The sequence below is a fragment of the Cetorhinus maximus genome, chromosome 3 (genome assembly GCF_964194155.1).
Source record: "Cetorhinus maximus chromosome 3, sCetMax3.hap1.1, whole genome shotgun sequence".
In the NCBI taxonomy this organism is placed as follows: Eukaryota; Metazoa; Chordata; class Chondrichthyes; order Lamniformes; family Cetorhinidae; genus Cetorhinus; species Cetorhinus maximus.
The window spans coordinates 176,439,976-176,454,978 of NC_135881.1; the positions used below are offsets into that span (position 1 = coordinate 176,439,976).

A 15,003-nucleotide genomic window follows, 5' to 3' on the forward strand; every position below is an offset into this window, starting at 1 on the left:
TGGTTTGGGGTCAGGGAACTAAGGTTATGGATGCGGGTGACAGTGAAAGAATTGAGGGTGTGAATATGGGTGGGGCAAGGGAATTCGGTATTTAGGCGTAAGTGAATTTAGGGTTTGGTGCGGTTGGGGTATAAGGGAAATGTGTGTTTGGATGCAGGAGTTGAGGTTACAAAGGCTGGGGTCAGGGAATTGGGGTTAAAAATCAGTCAGTTAATAACGCGGAAGGTTGATTTAGATACTGTATCTTGTAAGAGTCTTGCCAGGTTTTATCAAGTGCTCTATCCTGAACCCCACCACCCCCTCCCAGTTTTTTGTTAAAAGTTCCTTAAAACGCGAGCGTGGCTGGCAAGGCCAACATTTATTGCTCACATCTAATTGCCATTTAGGTAGGCGGTGGTGAGCCGCCTTCATGAACCGCTGCAGTCCATGAGGTGTCAGCATACCACAGTGCGGTTAGGGAGGGAGTTCCAGGATTGTGACGCAGTGGAGGCTGTCACCCCGGGGAGCGGCGAGACTGTGGATTTTGGCGAACAGTGTAGATGCATTTCAGGGAAGGCTGGGTAAGCACACGAGGGAGATGAGAATAGAGGGTTGTGCTGATTAGACTTAAATGAGGAAGGACGGGAGGTGGCTCCAATGGACTGAATGGCCCGGATTCTGGGTGTATTTTCTATGCAAATGTATTTTGTTGTCAGCTCGAGCATGTGTGGGACCCACTCGATTAAAACTGAAGGGAGGAGGAGGCGGTGGCTTATTGTCACGTGACCGAGGCGCATCCGTCCATCGTCAACGAGTTAACCTTAATTGTTTTATTGTCGCACAGTTTACGTATCCCAACGCTAGAATTGTTCAGGGTTTTTAAAATAAAAATGTGGGTGTTTTTTGTGTGCATTGTCGACCTCCCGCGCCCACAATGCCTTTCGCGCTGCCCGCCCACTGTCACGTGACCCGGGGGGTTATTTTAACCTCGAGCCAAAGGCGGCAAAAAAAAGTACCCGGAGGAAGAGAGTGCGATCGTGGCTGGCTGGCCGGTGGTTAGTGTCCGGCCCAGTGAGAGTTTGGGTGGGAGGGGAGAGGAGGGGGAAACCTCTGTCCGTACTACAGCATTCCCCCCACCCGGGGAGGGGGAAACACAGAGTGGGGGGAGTCTGGCGGTGAGTCATCGGTAACTGCTTTTTAATTTTTTTGCATATAAATCGAGCCCCCCCCCGGTCCCGGCTGTGAAGGAGCCCATGTGTGTGGAATAGGGGTGTAGGGGTGACTCCTGAGGGGAGATGGGGAAATTCTTCCTCCCCCCCCCCCCCTCCTCCATCTCCTTCGGGGTCCTGGATTGAAATCTGCCTGTACTGTACTTTTTTTGTTAAAAAAAAAATTTCTTTCGGGAGTTTTCCTATTAGTTGAAGCGGCGGTAAAGCCCTGGTGGGATGGGTGAGGGGTCGAACCTGCTTAATAACCCGCCCGGCTGCTCTAGGTGGTACTTCATGATCTGAGAGGGCATGGGGGAAAGAGGGGTTGTCATCTCCAGCTGAGCGCTGTGGGGATTCCTCCTCATAACATGGACGGAAACTTATTCCTCTCCCTCCTGACATGTGGGTCCTTTACTGACTCTGCTATTGATCCCTTCTGCCCACCCAGCCAGCTGGATGCGAGCACCTTTTCTCAGGCTCATGTTTGCACGTTAGGTGGTGGCACCTGTGCTCACAGAGCGCTGCACTCCAAGGCAGGATGTTGTCGTCTTGAATGCAGTGGGTTATATTGTAAAGCATTCTTGTATCCGCGAATAATGCATCTCTGAATTATTTAAACGGCAGTTTATCTGCGCCAAAGGTTTTTTTCGTTGCTGGCTGCAGCTGGAGCAAACACCGCGAGCATTTAGTTTTTATTTGAATTAGCACGAAACCATCCCGCCAAACAACGTGGACCTGGACGGGAAGTAGGCAGATGTGATTTGAGGGGTACATGATGTTGGAATAAGATGGGTTATAAAATTTTCTCTGGCGTATTCTTTGGAACGTTGCTTCTGGCAGTTGAAAGAAACATTTGGTCAGTCGTCAGCTCTCGTACATCACGCACGTTTAATGTAAATATTAAATCAACTGACCTACTGAGACCAAACTAGCTTTTTTGGGGGAAGTGTAAATATTCTCCCAGCTGATTGCATTGTAGCAAACCTACCAGTTGAGAACTGTTGCTCTTCCTGATTTCCCTTTTTGAGGTGAGGAAGGCTCTTTTATCCAAATAGTGAGTTTTCCATGGGAGACTATTTAGAATTGTGTGAAATATATTATGCAGGTTCTGGCATATCACTAATGCAAAACATTGGTCTGCTGACTTTTTAAAAAAAACCTGAACCGCCTTTCTGAATTTTCATCCTCGGAAAGTGATGTGAAATAGAATATCTTCCAACCCTGTCCATCAAGTACCAGACAGTAGAGTGATGTGGGGACAAAGCTGCTGTTATTTTTGACTAAACAATATGCAGTCACCTCAACATCAGCACTTAATTTCCTTGACCCATGTGACATTTCAGCTCTTGTCAGCCATTCTAGTAAGCTCTGAAAAGCTGAGCAATTAGTGTCAAATTGCAGTACATTAGACCTGTGCTTCGAACTTCAGTTGCTGCCACCTGGTATGAGATTGCCCAAGGTAGTTTTGCGTCCCTTCCGTTCATTAGCCTAAGCTGACTTCAAACCCAGGTCTGAGCAGTGAAAAGATGATGTTCCAACTCACTACTGTCACCTTAAAATGGTGCATTGAGCCTTGAAAACCTGGGGGGGGTGATTGCATAAGTGTGCTTGAAATGAATGGCCATTCCTCAACTCCAAGTGTTGCTTGTTTAGTTTTGTAAATTCTGTTCCTCCTGAACAGATAAGCCACCTGTGAGGAGTCCATACAATGGGCATCAGCATAGCCTTGCAAAAAGATATAGAAATATAATAAGCATACCTCCTATATCTGGCTATTATGACTCATTTAATGGTAAGAGAAGTTCTAAATGGACCCTGTTTAATGTGGCTATGTGAGTGAATATCCTTCAAAAACTTTTCAGTTTTAGAAAGCTTGCTCCTGTTTTTGTAATCATTGCAATTTTAGTGATTTTGATTATGATGTACTGCTCTCAATTTGTCTAGAATTTTGCCATAAAATTAAATTTCAGACTTTACAGTAAAAAAGGGTTGAGTTAATGTGGCTGCTGATTGTTAGCTAGCATAATGTTTATAAGATGAGAAACCAGATTGAAATGCGCTTTTAAGATTATGGACAAACTAGAAGGAATACTCTAATGCAGGATCCCTAAGGCTTTTTTTTTTAAGCAGGAGGAAGCCGGAGCTCTTAATTTCACTTATAAATCTTAAACCTTGTACTTCTCAAATGTAGTCATTTCTAGGTTTCTCTTCAGATCAGAAATCTTCAAGATGTTAACCATGGCTTAGTTAGAACTTTTGCCTCTGGATCAGAAGGTTGTCAGTTCAAACCCTACTTCAGAGAGAACGAATATCAAGACTGATAACTGGGAATACTGCACTGTCAGAGATACTGTCTTTCAGATGAGATGTTAAACTGAGGCCCTGTCTGTCCTCTTGGGTGTATGTAAAAGGTTCCATGGCATTATTTCAAAGAAGAGCAGGGGAGTTATCCTTAGTATCCCGGGCCATATTTATCCCTCAGCGTTAAAACGGATGATCTGGTCATTGTCACATTGTTGTATATGATGATCATGTCTGCAGAAGCTTCTCCCTCTCTTCCTCCTGTACATGTGGGTTTTTTGCTAACTGTCATTGATCCTTTGTGTGACAGTAACTATCCTTCAAAAGTACAAAAGCATTTTGAAATGTCTGGTGTTTGTGAAACACGCTCTTTAAATGCACATCTTTTTTGTCTTATTTTAATGTCACTGAACCTTAGTGTTGAAATGCATTGTCTTTGTTTGGCCTCATCTATTCCAACCTGCCTTGCTCTACTGAGAGTGGATGTTAGTTCTAGGATCTGAGGCTCAATGCAAAAGTATTTTGGCATCTGACTGGAAATGTTCCAATAAAACAAAACCTTTGCCAAGGGTGTAGGAAATAAGATGTTTTTTAAAAATGGAAGACAATGGCATTTGGAACCTTTCCTGGACTGTTTTTAAAGTTGCTGCTTTTGACTGAATTGTTTTCATCTTACTTTCTTCTTCCTCTCCACCCCTGCCCCCCCCCCAGTTCTAACAATGACCACCAATATGAAGCACAGATTTGATGCCAATAAACCTGCACCAACTATAAAGGTAAATTCAGAATTCTTCAGGATTTGGATCAATTTATGTAAGACAGACTGGCTTTTGGGAATGAAAAACGTAATGAAAATGGTAACTTATCTGTTTCTGAACAGCAAACCAATGCTCAATCAATACTAATGAGCTCCATTTCAATTCACCTGAAAAGTTGCCCTAGTTAAATTTAGATCGTACAATAAAGGGCTGAAGTTAAATGCAACCTCTTCAAAAAGTCAACCTAGCATAACATGTACAAGACTTACAAAATATGTACTACAAGGTTATTGTACTCCAGGTACTGTTTTATAAGTGATGGGTTAACTGCTGAAACAGCATTTTTTGGCATATATTCACCTTGTGAGAAATAACTAATCTGTATGGTTTAATCTTTAATGATGTCTGCAACCTATTGTGTAGCACTTTCCCACGCTTGGTAAGGTGTGCCCACCACAGGAGTCATAATCTGTAGTGAAATAACTTTACTGTGGGAATTCTATTGCTACACGTACACAGTACAGTATAAATTATTTTCCCACGCTTGCAGTGTAATGCATGAATACAACTTGCATCAATGCTAATCATGCCTTTAATCTACCTTTGTTAGCTGGTTTTTAAGGTGGAAGTTTAATTAATTATTAGGGAAGATGAATGGATTCCAACTTTATTAAATAAAAGCCATTTGTACTAGGGTCAGGTAAAGTGATAACCTCAGTGCAGCAGCCCAGAGCACAATAGCTTGGTAGGCCCTCTTCAACTGTTAAGCCAAATTGTTGAAGTGTGTATCTCAGATGAGTAAAATCAGGTTTTGTGTTCTGCTGATCTGAAGATTGGTGGAGTATAGGTAGTTGAGTGAAGGGTTCTTATTCCTATAGTGTATTAAAACCATTTGGTGCTCTGACCTTTAAGTCAAAGGTTTGTGGTTCTAATACTTGGTCAGTGGTCTCTGTTGGATCAAAGGTTGATAATTATTGCTATTTATAGCAATTCTTCTTGCCATGAACCAAAATTACCCAATGGAAGGAACTGGTTTTTATATTTAAGGGAACATTAAATGTAAGGGAGAAAATATTAGAAAGGTGAGATGAAGTAGGTAGAAGGAGGCTCATGTGGAACATAACCAAAGGATAGACCTGATGGGCTAAATGCCCTGTTAATTATACATTGTGTTTACAGTACATTAAAGGGCTCAATGCCCACCATTTTGTGGTGCATTCTTTTTAGGTTTAAATCCACTTGAATCACTGCAATTTCCATTTTGCTAAGTGTTTATGAATTTATGGTGTAAGTAGTAGTGCAGTGCATACTCATATATGAGTGGATTAGATCTATCCTAATTGCTTTTAGAATGATTTGAATGTGTTTTTGGTGCTTTGAAATTTTATTGAAAAATTAGTTTACTATTTGAAAACGATGTGTCGAGTAGGACCTTTATACCTACCAAAGGCGCTACCTAGTGTCTCTTGGTATATCGTAGATGAATGTTAAAAATGAATTATTAAGAGCATAAGAAATAGGAGCAGTAGTAGGCCATTCAGCCCCCAAGCCTGCCCACTATTCAATAAGCTCATGGCTGACCTGATTGTGGCCTTAACCCAACTTTCCTACCTGCCTCCCATAACTCTCGAGTCCCTTGTCAATTAAAAATCTGTCTAACTCATCCTTGAATATATTCAATGACCCAACCTCCCCTACTCTGGAAGAGAATTCCAAAGACTAATGATCCTTTGAGAGAAGAAATTCCTCCTCATCTCCATCTTAAGTGAGAGACCCCCTTACCTTTTAAACTGTGCCTGGATTCCCCTGTGAGGTGAAACATCCTCTCAGCACTTACTTTGTTAAGCCCCCTCAGAATCTTTTATGCTTCAATAAAGTGAAATTTACTAAATGAGTTTTCTTTCAAAAATGAAATGCAGACCAAGGTCCTCATTTAAAAAGATATATTTATGTTCAATATAATTTCAGCATTAATTATCTGAACTACTTGAACAATCTGCTGCAAGAAAGGGGGACGGTGAGTGAGAAAGGAAAAGAGAGATGGAGGGACAGAGGGGAAAAAGAGGAGGGGAGAGAGAAAATATGTAATCTATAGTGGGTTTTGGATAGTAATCCAAAGTAGATCTTTTTGTGAGGTCTGTGTACCCAGCTCCCAAACCCTTCACAGGAGCATTCCTTGACTAAGTTTGAATAACAGCATTGCCCCATATCTGGCTTGGTTCCTTTCATTCTGTTCTTTGCTTTCATGCTATGGCTGAACCAGAACTCTTGTGGCATGAATGATTGAGTTGAGGTACCTTCAGTGCTGTAGTTGGCTTCTAATATTTCTCATTTTGAGAGTAAAGGTCATACATATGATGGTCACTAATAAATCCAATCGGGAATTCAGGAGAAACCTTTCTTCCCCAGAGCAGTAAGAGTATTTATTTTGCCTCAACTACTTGCAATAGCACACAGAATAGTTGCACTTAAGGAGAAGCTAGATAACTGCCAGAGGGAGAAAGAAATCATAGGATATAAAGATAGGGTTAGATAAAGGAGGGTAGGAGGAGGCTTGTGTGGGATATAAATGCCAGCATAGACCACTTGGCCTGTTCTGTATATTTGATGTGCTGATCTCTTGAAGCAAAGCACCAGTACTGTGATACCTGGCCTTCATCATTATCTGTTTATGGGATCTCATGTCTGCAAATTGCTTGTCCCATTGGCTTACAAAAATTTGGCTCTGCAGCACTTCCTGAGATGGAAACAGTTCCCAAAAGATGGAAGTTTTTGTTCTTGTTGAAATGTTGAGCAATTTTCACAGATATTGGGTGGAGATTTAAGTGTCTGTTTTCCGTTTCCTTGGGTTGGGAAGCAGGCGTTTTGTGAATGTTAAGCAGCAACAACAAAATTGTACTTTAATGATCATTGAGGCTTGCCAGTGCCTGGCAAGAAGTGGGAGAAATTTTGCAAATTGGCATGGTTGCACTTGTCTGAGCCCTGCAAAAGTTGCCTTCTGTATTCAAAAGACTAATATGCAATCTTATCGAGCTTAAATGTTAATAAAATTTCCATTTCTCCCTTCCCATCTCCGCTTAGAGTTTATTTACTAGTGGAGCTACGAGTAGCACCACGTCGAGACGAACTTTACAAGTGATTCAACCGCTTGCTACTTCAGATCAACTTGTTGGCAGGCTTAATGAGGTAAGTCATATGTAAATTTCTCCTCTTGATGGTTCCAGTTTGGCCGATTTAACTGCTGGGTTGGTTTAGGATTTGAAGAGCATTTTTTAAAAGAAAATGATCTGAAGCGGAATCTTTGAAATACAAAACCTCTAATCACCTGTGTTTGTTTTGGGGTTGCCCAGATCGAAAGGGATGGTGCACAATAAGCTTTTAAAACCTGATAGCAATTTAGTTTGCATTGTGCATAAAAGACAAAATGTCACAATCCATTTACACATTTTTATTTTAAAATTCTTTGCCAATCCTTTCCTTGATGGCACTGATTCATGCTAGCTGTGGCTCCACTGTCAATGACCTTCCAGTAATTTATCTAAAGGACTGAGTGCGGGTAGATAGCCCATAGTAACAGTTCAATCTTGAAGGGTGTCCAAGACCATTTTTGTCCTCATCCAGTACTCAGGTGTGCTTTCAGCAGGGACTGTTGCAGAAGGAGCTGTTCAGCAAGCCTGGTTGTTGAAGTGTGAGATGTTATTTCTGAAAATACAAAGCTTCATTGAGGTGTTTGTCTTTTTACTAGAGCATTTTATGCTGCTTTAAAAATCATCAATGTATATTTGTTAATTACATACTACCAAAAATTAGTATATGGCAGAGGGTGAGAATTTTTTCAACACTGATTTTTTTGACCACCCCTACCCTGAAAGACTTTCTTTAAAATGTGGTGCAAATGGTTTTTGTTACTGTAATGTATGGAAAAAGTGCCAGATGCAAGATTTTTGGTTTGCATTCTTTTTGCAGCCCAACAAGCAGTCTCCCAAAAGAAAACACTGGAATGATGATCAGCCAAAGATCTGCAAGAAATCACGCACACAGATTGCTCAAGACACCACAGAAGGCAGCGATGAGAATTCGGAAAGTCAAGCCATTACAAGAGAAGCTTATCAACTTCTGGTTAAAGGTAAGTCCTGTTTTTTTAATATAGCTTTGCAAAATTCAAATTTATTAAATTTAAATGTTGCATTGTAAACTAAATTCTAGTTTTAACCGTGTGAGGTTTGGTAATCTTTATAGCTAATCCAAGTTCCACATACTGGAAGGAGTTGGCAGAAGAGCGAAGAAAAGCCTTGTTCAAGGTTCTACAAGAAAATGAAAGAGTGGGTACTCTTAATTACTCTTTTTTTTGTGTGTGGCCAGTCATTTCAAATTAACACTAAATTTGGTTTGAAATGTGACCTTTTGAATTTTCCCTTCCAGCTACACAAAGAAATTGAACATAAAGATGAAGACATTTTGAAGTTACAGAAAGAGAACCAAGAGCTTGCAGAGTTAGCAGAGCATGTGCAGTACATGGCTGATCTGATTGAGGTGAGAAGACTTCCTGTGTGGGAAAGGTGGGTCTCGATGGCCAAGGGTATTCCATAATTCGCTTTGTGATGAGAAGAATTTGTAACTTGTTTTATAGTCCTTGCCACTTCCTACCTGAAGTTCATGTGTAAGCATGGTCACAGTTGAGACTGAACTTAAAACTACTAAACTATTTTACCTCTAACTTGTTTCAAATATATTTTGATATAATGCAGAGTGTTGATAGTTATTCACGTTCTTTTCAAAACTTTAGTTGAGTCAATTTTATATTGAGAAGACTTTTTTGTGAAGCGGTGAGTACTTCCATTGCGTGTACCCTAATATTTAGAGTAAGTACTATGAGGTCAGATATAGCATGGTGCGAAATACAGTGCTCTCTTCTGCATGGGGTGACATTTTTCCACTTGCCACTCCAGCCATTCTGTGGCCTCCTGGATCAATGAAAGAAGCACTTGCATTTATATCATTCGTTGTAGTCACTGTTGTAATGTTGGAAATTAAGTTGATAAATGAGTTCCACCTACAACTAGATGAAAACTGTCCATAGTGAGCAAAATGGGATTCACATATGACCAGAAAACCTAACATGGGAGATTTTAATTTACATTGATGTAATCAATACATTCATCCTGAGACCTCCGTTCCAATGTCTGCACCACCCAGTACCTACTTATTAAAAATTCATTCACTGGATATGGGTGTTACTGGCAAGGCCGACATTAATTGCTAATCTTAATTGCTCTTGAAGTTTATGGCGAGCTGTTGTCTTGAACTGTTGCAGCCTGTGTGTAGGTACACCCACAGTGCTATTAAGGTAGGAGTTCCAGGATTTTGACTCTACGATAATGAAGAATGGAGGTCCAAATCAGGATGATGTGTGACTTGGAGGGGAACTTGCAGTTGGTGGTGTTCTCATACACCTGCTGCTTCTCTCCTGGATGATAATGATCACAGATTGGGTGATGCTGCAGTGTATTTGTCAATGGTACACACTACAGACATTGTGCCAAGGTGAAGGGAGTGATAATTTAAGGTAGTGGAGGATGAGTTGCTGATCAAGCACCCTGCTTTACCTCAAATGGTGTCAAGCTTGTGTTGGAACTGTCCTCATCCAGGCAAGTAGAGAGCATTCCCTCATACCTGTTTTGTGCCTTATATGAAGGAACAGGAGAAGGCCATTTAACCTCTTGAGCCTGTTCCAACATTCAGTAAAATCATGGCTGATCTGTGACAACACCATATACCTGACTTTGCCCCACCCTTGGTTAACAAAAGTTTGTCGACCTCATTTAAAATTAACAGTTGGTCTAGAATCAAATGCTGCTTGTAGAGGACTTCCAAATTTTTCCCTAATGTTTATCTACAAAAGGATTTCCTGATTTTACTCCTGAAGGGTGTGGCTCTAATTTTTTGCTTGTGTTCCCTAGTCCCAACTTCCCAACCAGTGAAAATATTTTCTCTCTAACTACCCTATCTGTTGCCCTAAATTGCCCCTTAACTTTCTGGGGAACGCAACCGAGTTTTTGTGTAACTCCCTGTAATTTGATCATTATGGTAAATCTGGACCAAATTTCCTACTGGCCCAGTATCACTTTGAGGTGTGCTCAAGGCTGTCCTCAGTATTGCAGGCATGGACTAACTAAGGCTTTGTTTCTGTATGATAACTTCTACCCTCTGGAAAACCTGCAGAATTCCCAACTCTGACCTGTGTAGCAACAATATTTGTGGTTTGTCCAGTTAATTTTCTGGTCGGTTGTGACCCCCGGGATGTTGTTAGTGGGGAATTCAACAATGATAATGCCATCAAGGGGAGCTGGTTACACAGTCTTGTTGATTGTTGTGACATTTATGTTGTGTAAATGTTGTTTGCCACTTACCAGCTCAGCCTAAATGTTCAGGTCTAGCAGCATGCAGGCACAGACTGCTTCAATATCTGACAAGTTGCAAATGATATTGAACATAGTGAAACCATCAGCGAATCGACCCACTTCTGATCTCATTATTGAGGGAAGGTCATTGATGTAGCTGAAGAAGGTTGGGCCCAGGATGCTACCCTTGGGAACTCCTGCAGTGATGTCTGAGGGCTGAGAGGATTGGCCTTCAGCAGCCACAAACATTTTCTTTGTGTTGGGTAAGATTACGGTCTGATGAGTTGTCTAGTAAAATTGAAGTCAGTGTGAATTGGGAGGACTCCTTGATGTCGCAACCTGTCAAATGCTGTCTTGATGCCGAGGGCAGTAATTCTCAACTCTCCTCTAGAATTCTGCTCTTTTGTCTATTAGGAGCAATGCTTTAATGAGATACAAAAAGCAAATAGCCCTCATGAAATCCAAAGTGAGCATTGGCGAGCAGATTGTTGATGAGTAAGTGTCACTTGTTAGCATTGTTGACAGCATCTTCCATCGCCTTGAGAGTAGAGAAGTGGAGTAGTAATTGGTCAGATTGAATTTGTCCTGTCTTTTGTGGGAAGTTCTCAACATTGTCTGATAAATGCCACTGTTGATGCTGTACTGGAACAGTTTGGCTAGAGGCACAGCTAGTTCAACAGCATAAGTCTTCAGTGCTACAGCCAGGTTATTGTCAGAACCCATAACATTTGCAGTATCCAGTGTGTTCAGCCATTTTTTGATGGCACATGGAGTGCATTGAATTGGTTGAAGATTGCACTTGTACAATGGTGAGGATCTTGATGAGATGGATGATTCATTCGGCACTTGTGGCTGAAGAGATTGTAAACGCTACAGTTGTGTATTGTGCTGAACTTTGCCATTGTTGCGGTTGGGGATGTAAACAAAACCACTTCATGCTGGTTGTTTAATTCTCCACTTCCATTCACAACTGAATGTGGCAGGATTGCAGAGTTTTGATCTGGTCTGTTGGTTATGTGATCATATTGTATAGCTCCTATTGCTGCCTACTTCTGCTTAGAATGCATGGTGTCCTGTGTTGTAGCTTTGCCAGGTTTACACCTGATCTTTATGTATGCCTTATGCTGTTACTGACATATTCATGTGCACTCCTCATTGAACCAGTGTTTATCCTGCTGGCTTGATGGTAATGGTAGAGTGAGGAATATTTTGTGTCATGAGGTTATAGTTTGCGCTGTTGCTTATGGCCTATAATGCCTTCTAGCAGCTCAAAACTGGGCATCTATGTCTGTTCTGAATCTATCCCACTTAGCACATTGGTAGTGCCTCACAACAATGCTTTCCAGTGTGAAGATAAGATTTTGTCTCCACAAGGGCTGTGGTAATCACTACCAATACAGCGTGGGCAGATGCATCTAAAACAAGTAAACTGAGTTTAATGAGATCAGCAAGTTTTTTTCTTGTGTTGGTGTTTTCACCACCTGTTGCAGATCCACCCTGGCAGTTATGCACTTCAGAGCTTTGCCAGTCCAAACAGTAGTGAAGGACATTGAAGTCCACACCAAGAGTGCATTTTGACCCCTTGTGGTCCTCAGTGCTTCATCAACTGAGGAAGGGTGTTGGGTGATGATCAGGAGGTTTCCTTGCCCATGTTTCACTTTGATTCTTTGAGACTTCAATTGGTTCAACATTGACCCATGCCTATTCTCCCTGCCCTATATATTACTGTCACCACTCGTGGGTTTGCCCTGCTGATGGGATGAGACATAACTAGGGATGGTGGTGGAGGAGTCTGGGGTTTTGGCTAAAAAGTGACAATGATACACTCTAATCAAGCAACAGTCCAATTCACTGTCAGACAGTTCCTCAATTTTGGCACAAGATTGCCAAATATTAACAGAGGACTTTGTAGTTGAACTGAGCTGAGTGTGCCTTTCTATCTGAATCTGATGCCGGTTTGCTAGGCAAGTTCAGAGGGCAGTTAGGTGTTGGCCACAAGGAGTATGATATAGGTCTGACTGGATAAGAATGGCAGATTTCCTTCTCTAAAGAACATTAGTGAACCGGATGGGGTTTTGCAGTTTCATGGGCACTATTACTGTATTGGCTTATCCCAGATTTATTTTCCTAACTGAATTCTCCAACTGTTGTGGTAGGATTTGAACATTTTTTGTCATTAGATTACTTGTCTAGTAACACATTGATGGAATACTCTCCACTTGCCTGGGTGAGTGCAGCTTTCACTTGCCTGGGTGAGTGCAGCTTTCACTTGCCTGGAAGAGTGCACCTCCCACAACACTTGGGAAGCTAGACACCATCCAGGACAAAGCAGCCCGCTTGATTGGCACCCTGTCCACCATCTTAAACACCCACTCCATCTGGCACCCAGCAGCAACAGTGTGCACCATCTACAAGATGCACTGCAGCAACTAGTCAAGACTCCTTCCGAACCAGATACCTCTACCACCTAGAAGGACGAGGGCAGCAGATGCATGGGTACATCACCACCTGCAAGTTCCCTACCAAGCCCCACACTATCCTGACTTGTAACTATATCGACATTCCTTCACAGTCGCTGGGTCAAAATCCTGGAACTCCCTTCCTAACAACACAATTGGTGTTACCCAACTCACCTACATGGACTGCAGTAGTTCTAGAAGGTGGCTCAACACCATCTTAAGGGCAACTAGGAGTGGGCAATAAATGCTGGCTTAGCCAGTAGCATCCAAATCCTGTGAATGAATGGAAAAAAAATCCATTGTTACTGTACCTGTACTGATATTTGTTCCTTAGTTTGGCATCCTGTAATTTCAGATTGTGTATTTACAGACAATGGACTATGGTAAACTTTATTATCCGGCACTCTACCAACCAGAATTCTCTACTAACCGGAATTTCTGATGTTCCCCCTAATATGAATCCCACTTAACTTTGTAATTGCTCCTGGTTGGTAATCTGGAACCCCTACATGTGTACTGTATTGTTTTGATGTATTGTTGAAGATTAGAAGTAAAAAGAATAATTATTTGCTTCCTAAGTACTTGCATATTACTTTATGCTGCAAGTACAGCACTGTATTCCGTTGGTAAATGGAACTTTGTTAACTGGCGTTTTTGATTAACTGGCACCGCCCATTCCTGTGTATGCCAGATAGTAAAAATGTTAACTCTATTGAGTTTGTACACATCCCAATAAGTGCACAGTTGTGTGCAATTGCTCTGGAATGTCACTGCATTTGTGCTAGAATTGACTCTGTCCTGGATGTTTGTCAGCAAGTTTCTGTACCTAAATTACGATGGCCCACTATATTTTATTGAAAGTGCAAATATAATATATGCATTGCTTTTTAATAAATAGAAGTGAATGCTCATTTATTCCAGCTAACCTTTTTCCCCCTATAATTTCAAACAGAAGCTAACTGCACAGAGTGCTGATGAGCAGGAAGCTGAGTCGGAACAGGAAGCTGAGTCGGAGCAGGAAGCTGAGTCCAATGTGGCTACAGAAGAACCTCTTGAGAGTTCTGAGTTAGGGTCTGATAAGGAAGAAGATTAGGTACATTATATTCTAGACTGCCTAATAAAAAGCTGCTGACACCAAAGGGGAGGGAGACTTATTTCCCCTGCATAGTTTTCTGAAAGAACTTCAGTGCTGCAACAATGACTGCCAGTTATATGAACTGCCATCCTCGTCATCTCTAATATGAGTGGTCTTGTGTAATTTTGTTCCATGCATAAGTTGATAATTGCATGTTTAAAATATTCCTTTTTATGTAAGGAACTGTAATAGGTAGCAAATAAACTTAATGGACAAGATTACTAAATCTGTCCTTAATTGATATGTAAATGCATTCCAGGAAAATGTACATTTAAGAATTTATGCTTTTAGCTGACATTTTAGTGTATACACCATTTTGTGTAATAAATTTTTGTAAAGTTCTTTTACTTTTCAATTTGGTATTTGATATTAAATGGCTTTCTATTTGGCAGACATAAAATAGTCATTTGCTACATACCATATCATATGATCACTGGTTCTCTAGTTAAACAGAAACCTTTAGAGCAGATAAGTTCTCAGCTATGAAAATACATTTGAGGAAATGCTTCTATTTAGAGGTGTTAATCTGATGAACCAATTGCAGTGATGAATTAACCATACTCAGCACAGTGAGATTTAACTTGGCTGTGTTGTAAAGGTAATTGGGACAAATGGCTTTCTACTGTACATGAAGGGAGGGGAGCAAATCCGGATGTAGCATTCATGTGATAAATGACTTTCAAATTGCTTAAACTGTCAGATGACAGAAGATAGGTAGCAGGACAATGGAGAGATGCTAAAAGCAAAAAATGAATGTGCAAA

General features: G+C 41.2%; 1 protein-coding gene and 1 long non-coding RNA gene across 4 annotated transcripts; one reads left to right on the forward strand and one right to left on the reverse strand.

The window, feature by feature from the left end:
• Positions 1 to 386: 386 nt before the first annotated feature.
• On the forward strand, positions 387 to 14,583 carry gmnn (geminin DNA replication inhibitor). 3 transcript variants are annotated; one of them, XM_078539319.1, is made up of 7 exons: positions 387 to 560; positions 4,200 to 4,264; positions 7,328 to 7,432; positions 8,213 to 8,372; positions 8,486 to 8,568; positions 8,669 to 8,779; positions 14,059 to 14,583. In XM_078539319.1, the coding sequence occupies exons 2-7, from the start codon at positions 4,208 to 4,210 to the stop codon at positions 14,197 to 14,199; spliced, it is 657 nt and encodes a 218-aa protein (XP_078395445.1). In that variant the 5' UTR covers positions 387 to 560; positions 4,200 to 4,207; the 3' UTR covers positions 14,200 to 14,583. The 3 variants fall into 3 exon arrangements, with proteins under 3 accessions (XP_078395445.1, XP_078395444.1, XP_078395443.1); XM_078539318.1 differs by lacking the exon at positions 387 to 560 and adding an exon at positions 942 to 1,165; XM_078539317.1 differs by lacking the exon at positions 387 to 560 and adding an exon at positions 942 to 1,154.
• Positions 7,680 to 11,218, reverse strand: LOC144679059 (uncharacterized). The gene is made up of 2 exons (XR_013576236.1): positions 10,657 to 11,218; positions 7,680 to 7,948 (listed from the first exon to the last, which is right to left on the reverse strand). It is a non-coding gene; the product is annotated as an uncharacterized LOC144679059 (long non-coding RNA).
• Positions 14,584 to 15,003: the final 420 nt, after the last annotated feature.

What these genes read in the sequence shown, in the direction of transcription:
- gmnn (XM_078539319.1), top strand. Translation starts at nt 4,208, where the DNA reads ATGACCACCAATATGAAGCACAGATTTGATGCCAATAAACCTGCACCA. An exon ending in AACCTGCACCAACTATAAAG is followed by an intron (nt 4,265 to 7,327) that starts GTAAATTCAGAA and finishes ATCTCCGCTTAG; the next exon opens with AGTTTATTTACTAGTGGAGC. An exon ending in TTGTTGGCAGGCTTAATGAG is followed by an intron (nt 7,433 to 8,212) that starts GTAAGTCATATG and finishes TTCTTTTTGCAG; the next exon opens with CCCAACAAGCAGTCTCCCAA.